We start from the raw sequence: 21,750 nt of genomic DNA, 5'->3' as shown, positions 1-21,750 counted from the left end.
CTGACAAGACCATTCTTTCCGCATACAAAACCTCTTTATGTAGAGACCTGTGATTACCCACCTGATCTCTTTTAACATCTGCAAAGCATAGAGAGTCTAAAGCCCTGTTGCCTTTTAAAAGAAATATTGACTATAAAGTGACAACAGTTCTCAAACTGTAAAATGATTCTGATTAAGAGGCACTTACACAAAGTAGTCTTGTGTCCTACTAAAACAAAGTCTAGGGGATAAGAATAACTATTTTTGTCATAACACATTATATGGTTCTAAACCGAAAACCTGTACAGGGATGGGACACACAATTAGAATTTCTGAAACCATCATAAAAAATTATTCAGTATGAAGAAAGAGTAAACATATGAAATGATTCACAGTTAGGATAGAATATGTAAAGATATATGTAATGTGTTTTTGCATAGTTCACAAGATAAATGCTACTTTGTGCTGTTCATATCATTATTTAACAATGCACTCATCTGCTTAAAAATGTTCTCCTGGGCTTCAGCAAATCATAAACCAGCTTATTTACCAAAGTGCAAATTGCAAAAAATGTTCTGCATTTTTGTGAATAATCTGAAACTGTGCTTTAACTTCAGTAATACATGAAGCAGCTCCTCATGAATCTGATTTGGAGAAGGTGATTCCAACTGGAATAGGTATGCAACAAAAACTACAAGCAAAACCCCCCAAACCCACACAGCTCTGCTTTCCACACTTAAATAGAAATGGAAATTGGATGTCTCAATAGATTGGCTGTGACAAAGTAAAAGTGAATTTACATCTAATGAATCAGGATTAGGATTTGCATAAGGAATTGAAGTAAGAATTATTGTAACATTAAATCTTGACCCTACTTTTTAGCTGACTATAATAATTCCAAGATACTTGGGAACATCTCATGTTTTCCCAGAATGCAATAAGTGAAAAGTTAAATGGTCACCATCTGTTAATTTTCAATGCTATTAACATATTCTACAAAGAAATGAATTTGAGAGGCAGTGTGGCCTACTTATTCAGTGTTTCTCAACTACCAGTCCATGGACTGGCGCCAGTCCGTGGCAGCCTCCTTGTTGGTCCCTGAGATTTTCCTGGGAGAGTTTAGGAAAGCAGAAAGCCAGTCCCTGGTATCAAAAAGGTTGAAAAACACTGGGCTAGTGGACATTCAGAAGACTTGAGCTCTAGTTCTGGTTCTGACACTAACTTGCTTTGTGATTCTGAACAAGTCACTTTCACCTCTCTGTGCCTCTCATTCTGCTCCCACCACTAGTCTATCTGGTCTCTGTCCTGAAGTGTTTCCTGTCTGATTCTGTGTTTGCAGAGTGGCTTTTACAATGGAGTACTGATTTTGGTTAGGGCCTTTAAGTGTTATGGTAATATAAATAAGTAATAATGTATACTTCTCCCTCCATTACTATAGCTTTGGAGAGGTTTCCTTGAATCCATGGTACCAGCAATTTTGGGAAACATGTAGACTTACATTATTCATGTTTTGATTGACTGACTAATGTGAAGAATGGATTACTTCAGCATAAATTATAACTGGTTAAATCTTAAACAAAAAAGGTCACATGTCCTTAATCTTCACTCATCCGAAGAAGAAGAAATTGCAAGTTTTTGTGAGTATGCTACTATGTAGGTTTCCATCTACATTCACTATTACTACGGCTGTTTAATTGCTACATAACAAAATACAGGTCCACATTATTTCAGTTGTCAAAAATGCTATGCTCCAATACCCTTCATACCGGCACAAAGATCACCAATAGTTGTTCTGCCAGTAATATCAGAATTTGGATTATTTAAATTAAGAACAAATTTAGAAGTCAGTCCTTTCCAAGCCCACATAACGCTAATGTTAATATGTGTAAGTTAGACTGAATTCAGTCCACAGCTATCTTCCCCTCTAAATTTAGTGTTACATTCCATTTGAATTTATGTGGGATTTCTTTTGAAATTACTATATTCCACCACATTTGGAGCCATCTGGGTAACTATAAATGGTAAGCCACATCTGAAACCATTTCCATTGCATGGATTGTGTTCATGACCAGATCTGCATTACAAGAGCCTAAGAAAACAATCCCAACAGCTCTGTTATTCATGCAACTGGTTTTCTTGGATGTTGCCTAAATAATAAGGCTTCACTGACAAACTCATACTTGTGTACGCAGTGTTGTGGTAGCCATGTTGGTCCCAGGATATTAGAAAGAGAAGGTGGGCAAGGTAATATCATTTATTGGACCAACTTCTATGTTTTCAAGTTTATATAGAGCTCTTCTTCAGAAGCTAGAAAGCGTGTCTCTCTCAGAAGTTGGTCCAATAAAAGATACTACCTCACCCGTTTTGTCTCTCTAAAACTCATATTTGCTCTCTGTAAAGTCTTGGGGATAAAGCCTGCAGTCCTGGCTTCAGCAAAACTCCCACTGCCTTCAAAGGATGTTTCTGTGAATAAGGCATAGGATAAGGTACGCAGGGGTTGTGTCTGTTATTTTCTAGCTCCTACATCATGATATCATCCCTTTGGCATGTCCACTGGTATGTCCACTGCTAGCAACAACAGTAAATATAGGCACAATCCATATGTGTAACAACACTGGAACTATAGAATGAAAGGTATAGCACAATCAATTTGTTTCCAATTTATTTACACTGGAGATTTACCTGTCTTCATTGGCTTTCTCTCTACAATATAATCCTTTATATTTGAAGGGACAGTGGAATCAACTGGATAAACGAAGTTATGGATGAATAGAGGGGTTATTTGAGGGAGGGAGGAATAACCATGTGGCAGTTAACTGGGAGTTTCAGTTTACTGGGATATGGTTAAGTAATGTTTTAATTTATCAGTTTATTTTAAGGATCTGTTCTTTTTAGTTGCCTCACTTAACCTTGCAAGGCAAGAGATAACTTCAAATAAGATTACAAGCTTTGCTTTACCAAAAGTTATTCCTTTGCATAATTGAAAAGGAGAAATTATGGTGTAAGAAATATTAATTCACTATTCAAAAGCCAGAGGAATCCACAACAAACCTCAGCAACAGACAAATGACAAAACCATTCTTTCCATATATAAAAGCTTCTTCACGTAGAGAGCTGTCATTACCCACTTAGTCTTAAAACAATACTTAAAAACAATCGGTTCTCAAATGCTTTCACCTATTTATATTTTTTGTTTGTTTTTTAGCAGGAAGGTAACAAATATAACAACAACTCAGCAAATAATATCAGATGTTACTGTATTTACTTCCCAGAGGTCCTTTAAAAGTTGCCAAGTTGACAAACTGCAAAATACAAGTTCAAAACACAAGTCATTTGGGAGTGGAGAGGAGAGGGGGCAAAAAGAAAAAGACTTCTGGCATTCTGGCTACTTCCCCAGGAAACGAATTAACTTTACAATATGCCCCTGATTATTTTAATTGTTCCACCTGGACAGAAAAGGTCATGTTCTCCTTCTACTAGAAGAAAGACTGTTGTCTTCAATTCATGAAAAGTTTATTTAAACATCACTTTTTTCTCATTAAACTTTTGCAAATTAACTATTTCAATTTTGTATTCTATATTAGAGACTGAGTTGCACCTTATCAAGCTTCATGTTCAGAAGATGTAGCATTTTAATATTTTATTTATGTGATTTTAAACACTGCTGACAGGATTTACACAGGCTATTATCTCCAAGAGCCTTCACATAAGATTCAAGTAGAACCAGCATAAAGGAAACAGTTGCTATTAAAATAAACACAATTAGAAAATGTCACCAAAACTGTCACAAACATTAGCCTCACTTCACCTCTACTGCAGGGATGGGAGGAGTAATTCAAGAAAATATCATCCAAGAAAATAAATTTAATCTGCAGAATCCTACGTCCAGAGATACATGGATTCCTTATAATTCAAAAAGCAGTCACTTACACTGTTTCTAATGTAAATCCACACCTACTCCTGAACATCAAAATTATATGACCTATACTACTGACTGCTCCTTCAATGGATTTTTTTTTAAATGAGTTTGATACTTGAAGAGCATTAGATTGACAGTCCTGGAGGCTCAAGCCCTTTCTTTGTCAACAAAATAGATGCAACACAGGCATGGCAGCATAAGTTTCCACGTACACTTATGGACAAGAGAATCCCTAGGAACTGGAGTGAGAAATAGTTAAGTCTATATATATAAAAAAGAGGAGCTAGGAAACAAGAAAGGGAGTCAAGTGACATTAAAAAAATCATTTATAATTTACCTGTTATATAGTTTATCATAATTTTCCTTTAAAAGATCCCTCTCCTTTTCTAGGTCATTAATTCTATCCTGCAACTAAAATGAAGAAGAAAATTACATGTAATACACAGCACAGGAGAAAATAAAAACAAGAAGTTATAAAGGTGATTAGCAAACATCTGTAGACACTGTGAAACATGCTTTTATTTTTTTAATTCAGCATTGTATGTAATAGTCTCTTAGAAGCATAAAAATAATATTTTTGTCCCCACAAATATATCTCCACTTGGACAACAATTACTTTTTTCATGTTGTTTATGGAGATGAAATTAACAAGTCTGGTCTGTGTTTAATAACAGCATCTAATTACATTGTGGTTTATGCCAAACAGATTTGTTTTCAGCACGAACAATTGTGATGATCTTAGTACTGTTCTAGGAATGGTGTTAGCTAGCTTCTGTATAGTTAATTTTGTTTTGAATCAGCCAAACAAAAACAGATATTATTGACCGCTTGCTTTCAAAACATCCATTGAAGGGAGATAAGAATTTTAAAGCCATTATACATTTAAAAAAATTAAGAACTTTCCCAAATATATTATAACAATTTAGAGGTTATTAGATATGGGATGAGTTTCTTTAAGCTTAAGCTTTGTCATTATAACAATAAATTCATAATGAGCCAACCTTTAGGCATGACTAAATGTAGCAAGATATACAGATGGAAGAACCTGAACTATGATCCTGCAAACCCCTTCTCTTGCACAGAGTCAATGGAACTACTAAGGGATTAAGGAATGGGCCCTAAATCTGGATCAATGCTGACTGTGGCACTTCCATTCTTCTGGCTAATGGAGCTCAGGAACAGAAAAAGTGATTGATTTGAGCTTCCAGGTGGAAAGGACAGTCATCTGTTATGTGAAAAAATCATTTAAAAAGATTTTAGGTAGATGTTCACACTTGCTGTGATTCAAAAATGTAGTGCTAAGAAGTCTCAGTAAAAAAGCAATCAAGAAAATATGTACTATGGCTGTTTTTTTGGAATAAGTATTTCTAAATACTAATGCTTACCTGAATACTCCTCTAACTTTAAGCATGTCTCACGAGCATAGGAAATATTTTGAAATGTACAATATCTCTGATACATGTAACAGAACTCACAATATTAAAATAACCAAATTTTCAACAATAAATGAAGTCAGTCTAATGTCAACATGAAAATTCAAATGTATGCAGAAAAACAGAGGTCAAGTATGTGAATGTCCTATTTGAACAAGCGCAAGTATAGGATCTAATTTCTAGATACAGGGAGTCAGAAGTTAAATCTATACTATACTTTTCTCTTAACCAAAAAGTCAATAAGCAGTGATTTGCAGAGCAACATTTAGGTAATCTCTTTAATTGAAAATACAATTTTCTTACTAAATATTTCCAGAATTAGATCTGAATGCAGACCAATGTCTGAGCCATATGGAATCTCACCTCTTCTATCCTTTGTTTTGAAAAAGTCATTGACTGTAATTCTTTCTCAAGATGGAGGCACTTCAAACACTGTTCTTTAAGCTGCAGATTGAGTTCATTCCCATTTGCCATTAAAGCATCATGGCTGGCCTTAAGGTTCCTTTGACTCTATAAAAAGGAATTGAGAAGAAAAAAAGAAAAGGTTAACTTCCAATAACAACACAATGATGAAATAATTCCTGAGTTATAAATATGTATATATTCAAATAGTAGCTGATCTAGCAAAACAGCACATAATACACATTTTCAACTCAGCCAACAGGAGGCACTCTTGAACTAAGTTTGACCCCCTGTAGGAACTGAAAGATCAGTGTCAGCACACATGGCCAACAGAAAGGTGGTATTTTTTCCTCTCCTCAACATTAACATCTTACAGTTAGTTGTTCTGAGAAGGACCAAAACTACATCTGTTAAAGCAACTAAAACATTTTGCTCTGGTTACAGTGGTTAGATGTGCTGACCAAAAACACTGCAATAACAAGCAAAAGTTAAGGCTGACCACAGCTATGCTAATCGCAGAACTTGACAGCTCTGCTAATCCATAGTTTTAGATATTCATTTGATTTATATTCACAATTCACTCAGATACATTTCCTTGGAAGAAATAATTTAATGAAAGGCTTACAATTTCTTTTAAAATTGAACCTACTTTGTTGGATTAAATGTAGATACTTTAACCATCCTTAATATTAGTGTAAGATGCTGGTAAAACCTCATTTCCAGCATATTACTGATGATTATACCCCTGATATTTCACAGTGTTTTAGTAACACTGATTCATTATAAAGAATTTCACTGTAAATCACATTCAGACAAATATGGCTGTTAGGTTGTTTTGTTTCTGGTCAGTCTGCTGTTTAACATTCTCTAAACCCAACATGTAATTATATAAATATAGGAGTCTTTTATGGATGGTTTTGGATGGGAGAAGTTAGTTTTCATGTTTTCCACAATTCTGTGTCATGTAATATTTTCAGGAGTTTAAGACAGAAAGAGATAGAGAACTCTGTGCAATTTTGTTGTCTTTTCTGAGAAGTCTATGTGCAGAATGACTACTCTCAAAAATGACTTAAGAAAAAAGGTCATCCACTTGATCTTTAACCTCCGATTTGTCCATAATATAAACCTTATGTAAAACATCAAATATGGCAGACGCTCTTATACCAGAGAAATTGCAGAACAAATGAAGTATATTATCTATAGTCCTCATCACTTATTAATAGCCTTTGACACTTTTCTTAAGCCAGTTATGAGCAACTGCACCTGTATTCCTCTGTAGTCCAGCGAGTGCACCCACTTTAGGCTTCCAGCACCACAGTCATTGCCCTTCTTAGGGGGAGGCACATGTCTCTCCACCTTCTGATCAGGGGTGGGGGAACAGTTTCCTAACTATATTCTGGCCTTCCTAAAAACAGGCAGACAGACCTGCTTTGCTTTCTCCTCAGAGATGGTAGACAGTGTAATTGTCAACAGTTAGATGTTACCCCAGTACTTTCTAAGCACCGGTACGTTTATTCTTAAGGTAAGAGCATTACAGAGAAAACATACTAAAAACAATGAAACGATCTACACTCATGTCAATAAGCTTACCAAAGATCATCTCTAATCCCAGCAAGGGCTCTGGGTGGCGATTAGTCTATCAAACCCCACACGAGGTTTTTTCCTGTGATTACAAGTTCATCACAGCTTCAGCTCAGAAAAAACCTGCTCATTTATCTGAGCCCCCTCCTATCTTCAGTTTGGGTCTTCGAAGTGACCATGAATAGATAATTGGACAGACAATAGGTTTCTGTCCAAGGTGCGGCTTCAAAAGAATGGATCCTGAGGTGGGTCATTTGCATTCCCCCTCCTCCCAAGTATTTCCTATAAATCCCCCTAATTTGTGTAGCACATTGTTTCAAAGAGTCCTTTCAAGTGCACAACACATCCTAGGGTTTACATTAAATAAGTTAATAACAAATAAGTATTTGCATTTTTAATATGATTAACTCCTAAAATTAATTCCAAAAGGTTAAACTAGGCTATTGCAGGAGATTGTCATATCTGTCAGACTCCCCTGGCTTCTTCCCCATTTTTTATCTCTGCACATTATTTGTTACCTTCTTTAAAGAGAAAAAAACTGTCAAAAGCTGCTGAGAACTCTTTATCCCATCTTCTCTTTCCACTCATTTCCCTTCTCCTCAAACTCCTCCCCTTCTCCTCAGTCATCAGCCTTGACGTCCTCCATCTCTAATCTCTTCCCTTCCAACTTCCCTACTTATATTACCCTTCTATTCAACCCCTCCCTTGCCCTAATTCTCAACCTCTCATTATCCTATTACCTGCATTTCCATGTACCACCCCATCTTTCTCCTTCTCTTCATCTCTCAAATCACTAAACATGCAGTCTACAATCAATGCACCGATTTTCTCTTGTCCCAGTCTGTTTCAGATCCCTTCTAATCTGGCTTCCGATCTTTTTAAGCTTTACTGAAACTTCATTCACTAGAATCTCTAAGAACCCACTCCCAGATAACCTAGGGGCTGTAGGCTAGCCTCATCTTCCAAAATCTCTCTGTTCTTTTTCATACATACTATTGATTCTGCTCTTGACATCTTGGGTGAAAACCTGGTCCTATTAAAGTCCATGAGAGTTTTGCTATTGACTTAAATGAGGTCAGGATTTCACCCTTTATCTTCACTGATCTTTCAAGATACAGTCTTCTCCTTGTTCTCCTTCTACAACTCTGACCATTCTTTCAGCATCTCTTATAGTGGGTTCTCCTCCTCCCCTCCCGTACTCTCTGAGGAGCTTTGAGCTTGGCCCTTTTAGATTCTCATTTTACACTCTGCCTCAGGCTGGTAACTGGGTTGGTGATTTCTAGTTTTTTTCAATTTCACTGGTGTCTGGCACTTTATCCTTTGCGGAACACGCCTGCACATAAAAAGATAAAGGGCTTGATTTTGATTGCACTTATACTGGTGTAAATCAAGAGTAACTTCATTGTGGTAAAAGTACCCCACAGAATCAGGCCATAGAATCAAATCAGATCTCAATTACATCTGTGCAATCAATAGTTGCTCTGGAGTAAGTGAGAGCAGAATTAACTCCTTAGAACTAAAATTGGAAACAACATCAAATAATAATTTAGCAAGTATCACTCATGAAATCCAGAATATCAGTTTCGGAATCAAGACCTCTTTATTTTTTGAATATTCGCATAAGGGATAGTAAATAAATAATCAGAAGAGAGTTTCTGGGCCCCTCAGCATTTCTAAGTAGACTGCATGATTCTTTCATCCAGACGGCCCACATGATGATGACTGTCACTATATTAAAACACTTTCTGTATGTGTGTATGATAACATGGACATATTTCAGGCCATTAGCTAGAATAGGAGCTCCAGCTTTTATCCCCTGGTTGCACAGTAATTGTGCTGGTCCAGATTAAAAGGGAAAATGAGTAGATAGTATTTGCATTTCAACTGGTGGAAACTGAAAGTACATAGTAATTAATTTCACTACTTACGAAAACAAGTATCAGACTTCTGAAAAACACATCACTACTGAATGGTGCTACATTATCAATGTTGCGTTGGTTTGCTATTCAAATTAGAAATTCTGTGCTGTTTTCTATGATTAGTTACATTTCATAATTATCACTAAAACTGTGCGTGTCTTATTCATTTTTTCAGGGTTTATCTCAGGGTTTATCTCAGGGTTCTCTAACCGAAGCAAATACTTGAGCTTTGCTCTTCGGATTTAATGACACCCATATGAACCCGCAATGGAATTACAGCCCTCTATTTCAGTTGCTTGTCATTTATTCTGTATTTACTGATCCCTTATTCTGCACTGTTAGCACTGCAACTGTCCATCAAGGGTTTCTTTGGCCTGAAGTTTTAAAAATGTGTCATTCTTATTTCAGTAAGTTTTCTGGCTTAGAAACTTATTATTTGTTGGATCACTATTTCAGTTTGCAACTGTGAAGGAAGTTTGCACATGCATAAACAGAAAATCAATTGCTTAAAAGAATTTGAAAGAAAGGTTTAACATCACAAAAAGCCAAAGGATTTGAACAATGTTTCACTTACTGTGAATTAAATGACACCAATGTCAGATGTAAGAAATAGCCCCAAACTATACCCCTTATAAATAACAAATACATCTGGTACTGCTACATTTTAAGGAGGGGGACCCCCCTCTAGCCACACAGGATCATTGCCTAAACGGTCCAAACAGAACAGAGGGGAAATCATTAGCTGCCTTATTGCCATTGTCCCACTTCTCCCTGGACCAGCACAGGGCCCTCCATGGGTGTATATGACCATGTATGGAGTCCACCATGCAGCCAACAGCCTGACTTATGGTGGTTATTTTACAGAAAATTATGCTTCATGTGATTTAAACTGGTCCTTAAAAATGGTTTCCCGTATATTATAGACACAAGTAAAAGCCAATCCTCAGAATTCCGAACAGTCACATTTCTGTTTTACCAACACTCAACTCCAGCCCCATATTTCAAATTCACACTGAAGCCAACATTTGTTTTATGAAACCCAGTTTTAGAAAGATTTCAATCATTACCCCGAGACAGCTGGAAATCTGCAGTTTACCTGTATAACAAAAATTGGACCATACCAAACCTCTGCACTCCCATGGACAAGCTCACTGCATACAAGTGAGAACTGTAGGGCCTGCTGGACCCATCTGCAAAACAACTTTAACACTGGAAACATTGTAAATTTCAGGTAGCATGTGTATAATATTTTATACAATCTATTCTCAAGTGTTCAGTGTTATCATATAATGTGAGAATGGAACGTTACTGATTGTGAGTTACTTACCTCTTGAAGCTGAAGAAATTTCCCTTCCATTGCTGAGAGAGCATTGCTTTTCTTCATCAGTTGTTTGTGGAGCTTTATCATTTCCACATTGTCCCGAATGTTTAACCTTCAAAATTGTATAAAAAATAAACTCAGTGAGATTTAAGGTACAATAACAGTCTTCTTATTAGTTTTCCCTTGAAAATTTAAAAAGCCTTGCAAATCAGTTTTTCATGGCTTCTTACTTCCACAACCCACTTGGGGGAAGGTTTAGCATGTAATAGCCAACTTAATTCCTTCTTTTAAAATCTGCATTATAGATTTTAAGTAATTCCACATTTTACTGGAAGATGACATGTAAGTACCAATCATTATTTGGACATGTTTCTTGACAATATCAAAACTAAAGATACACTGCAGTGCAGGGAGCAATCCTATGCTTAAAGCAGAAGGATCATTTGTTTTGCAATCTATCCACTTTCTTTAAAAGTATGTGGTCATAGGATTACTACTTATTGGAATTTCCTCTCAGAGCTGAAACTTTTTAAATATTTCCAAGAAAAGTGACTTAGCATTTTACACAGATAATACCCTAAGTCAGCATTCAAATCAGCTGCAGATGTTTCTTTTAACTATATAAAATGCTTAACATCTATGCAGAAACTCTATATGCCTGCAATTCTTTTATATATTTCCCCCGCTGAGATTTAATTGAGAATGCATTATTTAATAGGAAAAGCTTGTTAAAGGTTATCACAGACCTAAAAAAAGTTTCCAAAAAACTTTTACCTTGAACAGCTAAAGGTGAGCTCATTATTTTTTGCATATATTTCAAGCCAAACAAAGAGAAACCCCTGAACTGCTTTCTACAAATACAAAATAAAGTGATATAGAAATGAGACTATAGCAATAGTGCTTGAAATGTATAATTTCTTCTCTAATATTTATCTATCACAGACTATCAGAAAAATTGTCACAATGCCATGCTGGAAACAGAAAATGGACTACAAAGCTTACACATCTGTAAACCAGCTGAGGACTTGAAATACTTAATCTTCAAAATATCAAAAGTTCATTGTGTTTTGGTATTGCCCAGTAAACTGTCCTTATGCAAATGATAAACAAGCTCATAAATCTGAGATCTTCCCCAAGAAACAACCCTAAGAAAATGCTAAAATAATCGTGAGTCCAAAACATGTTATCTATATAAATTAATGTTGTGGTGCATATAGACAGCAGCATTGTCTCTTACTAGCTATTTACAAGCTAATGTAGTGGTACATTTTTATTAATCTTGTTTCACACAAACAGCACTGATCCCTTCAAATGCTTTTTACAGGAGTTTTTGTTTTTTTTAAAGTAAACAAAAGAAGCAGATGATAGTGAGATTTATGATGTGCAGATGTAACTCCAATGGCTCTGGATAATCAAAATTAATCATTACCTTCAACAGTGACAAAGAGTATTTGATTTGAATGGGTTTGCCAATGCTTATTAACACACTAACCCTTCAAAATCAGGAAAAAATAGATGTTTATTAGCACTGAGTTTAGTTATGACAATTCTGACAATATCTAACTACATATAGTTGCTAGCTACTGAAAGTAAATGGCACTTATTTTCAAGCAATGTATGGATTTTAATATATATTTTCTCAAATATTTACAAAGGCAGGGGCATCAAGTTTTTCCTCTCAGACATACATCATTTTCACGTTACTTCTATTAAATTGCTATGTTCTGGCTGATCATGTACAGGGATGCACACCTGAAAGACTGCCAGCAGTGATGGAAACACATGGCAGAAGCTGCCTTTCCTATTTTGCTTGTCCTATAAAACCATGGAGAGATGACTTCTCAGGTCTTCCACAACTGACATCACAGAGCAGCTGAAGAGACAGTGGTCAGGGAGAAAGTGACATGGTCCCTATGAATAGTGTATGTACATATACTTAAGTGGTCACCTGAACAAAGCACAGTACCTCATTCCAATTATTCTGTGTCTGAGCAGAAATAGTTTATGCAAAGGGATCATAAGTCTAATATGAAGCAGAATATGAGCACATATTAATGCTGCTTTATAGCCAAAATGTGGCCCAAAATAACTTGCCCTCCTCCCCCACCCAAAAAAGTTCCAAGTGAAAATAAAGAGAGTTCATTTAATATTATGGGCTTACTTTTTTCTTCTCATTTGCATCTCAGTTACACCAGTGAAATTAAATCAGGAATAGCTCCCTTGTAGTTACATTAATGTCACTGAGATCTGCAAACTATCAAATGTAACAACACTGAGACAGCAGCCAATGGATATTTCTTGAAGATAGCTTCTATGGCCATATCAGCTAAGCAAGCAGCTCTCAACTCTTTCCATATTGTTAGCCTGCGTTCAAATAGAAAATAACTTTCAGGACCTCTTCCTTCTCTATTCAGAGGTAAAGAAAGAGAATAAGAGAACTGGCCAATATTTTTCAGTTGAACAGGATCAGTCTCCCATCAATGCCCCAGAATTTATTCAGGTTAATCTTAATGATGGAAGTAAAAAACATAATATCACCACAGTGTATACTTTTGTCATTTCCACACATCTGAAATGACAAAATATATACTGGCTGAAGTCATGTCTGTAACACTTTTAATAGGGTTTTTGTTTTGTACCTCTTATTTCTTTTAATGGTGGTCAAATAAAAAAGAAAAAAAAAGCAACCATTTACTCTAAGTATCACATTAATGTCATTATCAGATGCTGATACAAGAGAAACTAGAACTATTTCAATTCACATATCAAATTATATATTAACCATTTCAATTTAGAACCATACACACAGAAATCAGGACAACATGCATCTTTGAGTGCACATTTACGTTCCTGCTTTCAGTCCAACTCAGTATTTGCATGCAGAAATAGGGATTTTGGATGTGTGGGTAGCTAAATAAATGCCTATCCAACAATCAGCAAATCTCTGATGCGCAGGCACACAAACAAGTTTGAGCCTGAGAAGACAGGTGTGAGAAGTCAGATGGAAACGTGAGTACAAGTTTATGTCTGCACTGGGTCTGATTTGGCAAAGTTTTACTCGTGTAGTTCTACTGAATCCCCAATGCTATATTAGGTCTACCATGTTTGTTCCTTCTAATCTGGGAACAGAACTGATACAATGCAAATACTGTAATCAAGAGCATTTAATAGACTATACTCCTAAATGTGTGTGTTCAATAGGCCTGATGCTGAAGTTCTGTTGCAGAAAAAATGCTATTATATATACAAAATACATATTTTTCTATACTGACAGATGAAGAGCATTGTCAAGTATCTGTTTCACAAGTGCGCTTCTGAGCTGATTCAAAACATGTTTTTGGAAAGTACCAAGAGCAACTGAGTTACTTGAAGGACTAGCTGCTTCCAAAATGTAATTGTTCAGAATTAAAGCATTTTGGCTTGAGCACTATGTTCTGTAGAAATCATCGAACCATGAGGTAATTACGTTTTACCCATCTCTAAATTAAAACCAACCAAACTAAATTAAATTAAATGTTATGTTTTAAAAATTTAACCAGTCTGATAACCTATGTGCCAAGTTTCTCAAAGTAATATGCCCCATTTAAAAAAACAAAACAAAACTTCTAATGGAAATTATAAGAAACACAGTATCTGCAGCTATACCAGTGAGTGCCACAATAGTCACCTCAGTTTATAGTTTAACCCAGTGGTTTCAAACTTTTGTACTGGTGACCCTTTCAAGCCTCTGAGTGCGACCCCCCTCATAAATTAAAATAACTTTTTAATATATTTAACACTTTTATAAATGCTGGAGGCAAAGTGAGTTTTGGGCTGGAGGCTGACAGCTCATGACCCCCATGTAATAACCTTGTGACCCCCCTGAGGGGTCCCAAATCCCAGTTTGAGAACCCCTGGTCTAACCCACTTGGGCAGACACTAGTCTATGTTCTGTACGGTGCCTGTCTTGAAGTGCAGCATAGAAAATCTAAGTCCAGGATGAGGTGCAACAGGGAGGTCAAAGCGGCTTTAAGCCACCTTTGCAATTCTTGGATTTCAGGTTGCTCTGGAGATTGGGGTTGTCCCCAGCACAATTTAGAGCATTCCACAGGGCTGCTCTGACTTACACTAGCTTTGACACTGAAGTCTACATGCTGCTGTGCAAGCAAGGATTTCTGGACCATGAACACCTAGCCAAACCCCTTGCTATACTTCTGGTCCTATGTCCAGTCTATTCTTGTACTGCACCAGGGTAATTCTAGAATGCCGTGAAGAAGCTATAGCATGGGTTGGAATCTGTTAGTTCTCTTGTATTGCACTTTCAAAGTCACAAGATGTTTAGCTGACTTCTTAAAATTCCAAGTCTAATCAACATAAAAAGAGTCTGCTTTACATCTAAAATGTGGCACTGAGTTTCTCGAGGAAGAAATGAGTGTTTGACATGAAGGCCCGGAAGTTAATAGTGTGATTAAGGTCACACTCAGTTACCACACTGGGTGAGAGCCTGGAATACGTACATGCAATGATCTTATCTTCATGATACTCATTGAAGGAAAGATCAGTCATCACATTCTGTAGCTCACTTACTTTTTACAAGTGCCTTGCAATAACAAATGCTTTTTTAACCATAAAGCTGTAAAAGTTGTTTTTCCTAAAGGCTCAAAGTGTCTTTAAATCTTGTGAACACCAAGCTGAGATCCCAGGATGGGACTAGTTCAAATACTGTTGGAAGCACACTCATTGGGCCCTTCAGGCATCGCACAATCACCAGGTTTCTAAAGACAGATTTATAGATTGAAGGGCCAGAAGGGACCACAGTGATGATCTAATCTGACTTCCTGTATAACAAAGGTCACAGGACTTCCCTGAATTAATTCCTGAGCTGCCTTTTGGAAACTAATACACCCAGATGGTAGCCAAATGTATGCTAATTTAAGACAAGGCGGGGACATTAGGTATAATAAAATTCCAAAATACTTGATCTGGAAGCAGAACAAGGAGACATTGCCAGCTGCCCAAACCACCACAATTTCTGATAGCAGCACTTTAATATCAACAGCCTTCTGTATTGCAATAGTATTTTCTAAACTTTCTGAGAAGAGAGAAGACCAGACTTATTTAAGTCCCATAATTCATGCTGTCAGGTGGATCATGGTGCAGTATGAGACTATCCTCCTATATTAGCAAGTCAGATGACAGCTGTAGGGCTCCTGAGAAAGAAAGAAAGACTAAACTCTTAGGATGATGAGTGAAGGTATGTGCATCCATAACCAAATCTGGAAAGGATAGAACTGAGGCTACTGGATCCTTGCAATTCACCCTTCATAATATGTACATAGAGAGCACTGCATAAACCATTTAAATTTAGGGATCAGTTTAGAAATTATGGAACAGAAGTGACTATTCCATACTGTTGTGCTGACTAGGTTAGCATTCCTTTAGCTATTTCTCCCACCCTACCATTACATGGACATAGTGAATTCTAACTATTAACACATTTTGTAACAATTCTAATATATTTTATTGGACACTTAATTTTCTACTTTTTTATATCCATGTGCATGTGATTTCACAGTGAACTCTATTATATTTACTGTTGGACCTCCTTTACAAATAGGCAAATTACATGCATTATATTGTTTACTTTTTATACTGAATTTGGTTTAAAAACCACAGACACATAGGTTGCAAGGACACAAGAGATTTGCTAACAAAAGATTATGTGGAACATATGCAAAAATCACATCTAAGTATTTTAGGGGCCACAACCAGAGGAAAAACCCATGATTTTAATAAAAGGGTGTTTTAGTTCCTATTTCATACCAATTACAGGCTTGGGATGACTAAAAGTTTGTGTCAAGTTGATGACAAACCAAACTGGTCAATTAAACAACAACTGCAAGGAATTTCAATAATATTTTCTGTAAAGATTATGTGCCATAAATGTCAGGAAGTACTCGTATATAGATTCCTAACATTTCAGGGCCCGGTTTTGAACAAGGAATCAGATATCTAGGAAATACTTCCAGAATTTCAAACCTAAGTTTACGCAGGCAAGAATGGAAACGTAGATATAAGATTGTTACTGGTACCTGTACAGTCATTTTATTAATATAAATAACTATAGATTTACAGTACTATTACAAATTGCATGTATTTAGAATCTCTACAGTTAAGGTAAAATACATACGTAATACATACAGATGTTTTTCTAAGTGGAAGTACTGCTAATACCCTTTTAAACTATTCATGTTATGTTTTAAAAGGAAGATGTTTTAGACTGAGATCAATTATGATATGCTAAATAATTCAGCATCAGCATTTATTAAATATATAGTGCTACTGATGTGTACAGACACATAAGCCAAGGCTCCTGCCCAGAACAATGTATGGTATAATTAAGGGCCTGGTTTGCCAGTATTAAGTCTGCACAAACTTCCGTTGAAGTCAACTGGATTTTTGCCTGCATGGAAAAGAATAGTGAGCCCTAAATTAAACATAGATAATGGGGGTGAGTTAAGATTGAGGAGGAAGACACAAGGCGAGCAAAGTGCTGTTGAGTGTAGCTGTAAAAAGATCAGGTCACTTAACAGATCTGTCCTCTCTAACTCTTAAAAAGATACATTACTACTACTTTCAGCCCAGAGCTGGCAGAGAGATTTCTTGCGTCAAGTCAGTTCTAAAAAGTCAAAAGATTAAGTTTAAACAAAACAAGAGAGATGTAAGTCATTAGGAAAGTCAGGAAGAAGATAAAAAGTAAGCACAGAGGTAGAACTGGATGAGAATAAGGGAAATTAGAAACAAAAATGTTGTGAGAAAAAATAATGTGAAGGAGAAAAGAAAGTTTTGAGGGTGGAGAAAAGCAGAAAAAAAAGGAGGACAGATGATGAGGATAAAAGAGGAAAGGGAAAGACAAGAAAAGTGAGGAATCAGGAAAAGTAGAAGGAGAAACATATAGGAATAAAAACAAAAAGAGAAGTTGGGGGAAAAAATGAGAAGTAGCAAGAAGAGGAAAGAATACAACAGTCTTCAGTTTCTTCCCCTGCATACCTACAAAGAGCGTTCTGCTGTATTCATTCAAGCATCTGTGAAGGCCATAATTTTATTGCATTTAACAGCTTCATGTTCATTTGACTCAGATCATCATATGCGTGAACAGAGCTGGCCCTAAAACAGTGGTCCCCAATGTGGCGCCCGCCGGGGCATCTATGTGCACCTGCATACTGTCCAGCAGACAAGCATCCGCCAAAATGCCGCGAAGAAGCAGCGTCATCCAGAGGAGTCACCGCCGAAATGCCACTGATTTTCGGCGGCATTTCGGCAGCAATGTCAATAGGTGTTGCCGCTTCTCGGTGGCATTTCGGCGGATGCTCAACTGCAGGCCACGGACCTTGGTGGCTCGTCATCTGGTGCCTGCCTGACGAGAAAGGTTGGGGACCACTCCCCTAAAACAAATGGCTCTCCAGCCAAAAAGCATCTCCATTTGTTAAACTTTTGAATACTTAATTTTTTATTGCATTTTCAGCCATTTCACAACTTTGATTCACGATTTGCATGCATGATTTATCCCTGTCACATAAGATGATAAATTATAAGCTGGGATCTGTAAAATATTATACTTGAAGTATTCTGTTTTCCCTTTTGTCTCTAACAACAAAAATAGCATCCCAAGCCCAGTACCTCCCAAGCCCAGCACCCCAGATGGTTACCTGTCCCTACATCTGGCCCTGTGTGTAAACTTAGGGTCAGGACCTATCCTCAGCATACTAACTGGCCAGGGTCAGGCAGATAAGGCTTTACTTGAATGCCTTAGTACTCAGCATTACCACAAAAAGAAATAAGCACAACAAACTTCATTTGTTTCTAGAATCATTATCTAACTGTCCTGTACTGTTTTGAGAAATATGGAGGATATATGAATTAGGACATAACTTTCTAATGCTTCACCCTAATACATATAGAAGGCATTATGGCTTTGTGATATGGAAGCTTCCATTTTTCAGAATACCTTTGCCCTGTTGCTTGTTGCTCTTTCAGTTGCAGAACAGATTCTTCAAACTCTTTTTCCTTCTTTCTTATCTGACTCCTTAGTACCTCTCCAGTGTGCTCCAGTTCTTCAATCTGTCCCTTTTGTGACTCAATCACGTTTTCCCTACAAATTAACAAAGAAGCTTGTGTTCAGAGGTTTTGTTTTGTTTTTTAAATAAGAAAAAGATAAAAATTAGACACTGAAAGGAAAGCAGAAAAAAGTAGCCTGTGTGAAGTTACATTCCTGGATCAAATCTCCTCACCCATTTAAACAAAGGTGCTAACTTAAACTTCTAGAATTTTATTTATCATGAAGATCATTAGCGCATACGTAGTTCATGTAGGGGGATGCAAATAGTCCAAAAAAATTAGATGATCAAATATTAGCAACATTTTCAATTACAATAGCTAAAACACCATATATTAGATGGCTTAAATTAAGTTCGTTTGTTTAGCATGAACAAGCTACTATGTCATATCACACCTGATTTATTTACATGGCATATTAAGTGTGTCCTGTTCTTAATTTTCTGTTGCCAGAAGGTTTACGGGCAGGAAAACTTCACCTCCAGGCATAAGAAGATTAACAAATCCTCAATGGACTAAAACAGGGACCTCCATTTTTAACCTTTTCTTTTGGATTATATGGTGGTGTACAGTGCAGTTTAGGCAATCTGCATCAAAATTACTAACTTTTACAAGCAGTGGAATTTATTCTGATATTTCAGGTGATATTTCAGGTGAGTTCCACCCAGATCTGGGTTTGCCCTGAAAGATGAGCAGATCAGCACATCATATTAATCAAAAAATGGTGTATTAGTAACTTTGAGAATCATCTTAGTAGACAAACGTCCAGATTTGGAATGTTTCTTGGCAAAGTAACCTCATATTTTTTCACATTGCAATTACATAGGTAGTACTATGTGTAGCTACCCTATATGTCTTTATTAACAGTATCTTCCACTATACAATTTTTTGTACGTTAGATACAGTTGCTATTAACTCTAGAAAAAGTATATGTTGCATCTTGAGAAAACTATGCTCACCATTCACACCAAGAGGGAAGACCTCAGAAAACTAGAATAGCTACTGATAAGTTTTAAGGCAGAGAAATAATATAACAGAGCTCTGTAACTTTAAGTTAAAAATTAACTACTTTTGCTATGTGTTTCCCCTCCCCCGCCCCCACCCTTGGATAACACAGCCCTCAGAGCACGGATGTACCAGAGGTTCTCTGTGCTCCAAGTCTAACTTAGAGTGCATGCCACATTGAATTGAAGAGGAGCCAGGAACCTAGGAAATGCAAAGATGACTCACAGTATGTCTACAGAGCAACTAGGCATCCATGATTGGCGAGTTAGGAGACTCCCCGAGCCCAGAAGTCTACACAGCAACAAAACAGCACCACAGCCCAAGTCTGTTGGCTTGGGCCAGTCACAGGTTTTTCTTTGCTGCGTAGACATACCCTTAAAGCCAGCTTTGCCACCTCCATTCCCCAGGCTGCACCTTCCAAGATACACAGTACAGAAACTGGCCCACTCGCTTGGACTATGAATCTTCATACTTCATCACTTAAGCAACATCTAAGTTAGGTCACCACTTCGATGGGAGATCTCTAGAATAAAACTTAGGTGCTTCAAGAAGTGTGTTGGTAATAATTTCATAGGTAACTTTCTTCCTTCTGTCAGTGTTAACCCCAATAGCCTAGCATGGGGATAAGGCGCACTGTGCTTGCAAGACGTGCTGGTTTTTGAATGAAATATAAAAACCAATGTTCTGGCCACTCAGAGTCATAAAAAGATTCCAAGGCAAATTTTGCATGAGTAAAGGTGTTAAAACCTGACCAAATTCCAACTAGAGTACAAACATTTTACTGTATTAAATTTCTCTGCCCAATGCAATTTGATAAGGGATCCTTATACTTTCCATTTCTAAATCTCTAGTGAAGCGTTGCTGATGCCAATACAATCAATGCCAGATCCTAAGGCCCCATTTTTTGCTGGAGTGAAAGCTCTGTAAAACACCTTGATGGTTGCAAAATGTGTTTTTTCTCAATAATATCACATATACTAATAACTATATATTATAGAAAATTAAGTTATACAAATATCATACAAATTTCTTATCTCAGCCCTTGCTTCTTCAAGCAAACTATGTCCGTATCTTGGGAGCATGGCTTGGGGGGATCTCAGTTCTACATCCTGAAATCTCATTCCTAAAAATAAAGAAAACAGAGAGGCATATTTCTGAGACTGACGTTAATTAAAAAGATATTTAACACAAGGGGAAAAATCCTTACATAATATAAATATCAATAATTACTATATAGATATCAGAATGGGTACTTTTATATCAAATACACAACAGAATGCTATGTATAAATTCAGAACACGCATCACACAGTTCAGGTATCAAAATTCCAGTAAGGACAACACAGCATGCACAGTTACAGGGTGAGGTTATCAATAGGCTTTGATATGGGTCTTCTAGAAGGTATTTATTGTAATTTCAAGCAAAGAACATAAATGCCAGCATCAGTGCAAGGAGACTTAACAGTAATGATAATTTAAGAAGTGGTTACTGCCTAGTAACTATTCTTGTTCTCTGACTGGACCATCTCCATGGAGCCATACTGGAGGAATCATGTACCTATCTTAGCAGTCACAGGACCATGATTAGTAGTTTGTACTTAGGGGTCCAAATAATTTCCTCAAGTCTTACATTGCACCGACTGATGGTATAAGCATCCCAATCAGTTTTAAAGGTCTTTCAGTTTCTCTTTACCTCCAGAAACTCTATTTAGATCTGGGCTCCAAAGCAGGAAAAGAAAAATGGCCAGTGTAACTCCTTCTCCTTCATGACTATGCCTCTACAAAGCTCCATTGAAAGGGGCTAGCTAGATGTAACCTCCCTGAAGAACGCTGCTAGGCTAGTTGAACAGTCCTCCCAAATCCAGCATCTAATCTTATTGCAGCATCAAGAGATTAGGGATTTGCTAATGCGTAAACCAGGGGTAGACAACCTATGGCACTGGTGCCGAAGGCGGCATGCAAGCTGATTTTCAGTGGCACTCACACTGCCTGGGTTCTGGCCACCGGTCAGGGGGGCTCTGCATTTTAATTTAATTTTAAATGAAGCTTCTTAAACATTTTAAAAACCTTATTTACTTTACATACAACAATAGTTTAG

At 36.9% G+C, this 21,750-nt stretch overlaps 1 protein-coding gene across 1 annotated transcript in view; it reads right to left on the bottom strand.

Moving 5' to 3' along the window:
* RPGRIP1L (RPGRIP1 like) overlaps positions 1-21,750 on the bottom strand; it is a 120,633-nt gene that overhangs the window by 83,993 nt on the left and 14,890 nt on the right. The window contains exons 5-9 of the mRNA XM_032805384.2: positions 20,677-20,776; positions 18,542-18,685; positions 10,561-10,666; positions 5,695-5,841; positions 4,236-4,309 (exon numbers count right to left, since the gene is read on the bottom strand). Of these exons, the coding sequence (XP_032661275.1) occupies positions 4,236-4,309; positions 5,695-5,841; positions 10,561-10,666; positions 18,542-18,685; positions 20,677-20,776 (571 nt within the window). The remainder of the gene's footprint in view (positions 1-4,235; positions 4,310-5,694; positions 5,842-10,560; positions 10,667-18,541; positions 18,686-20,676; positions 20,777-21,750) is intronic.

Source organism: Chelonoidis abingdonii, chromosome 19 (genome assembly GCF_003597395.2).
Source record: "Chelonoidis abingdonii isolate Lonesome George chromosome 19, CheloAbing_2.0, whole genome shotgun sequence".
NCBI classification, from domain to species: Eukaryota; Metazoa; Chordata; order Testudines; family Testudinidae; genus Chelonoidis; species Chelonoidis abingdonii.
The sequence above is the reverse complement of the archived record's forward strand: the minus strand, read 5'-3'. Positions and strand labels throughout refer to the sequence as shown.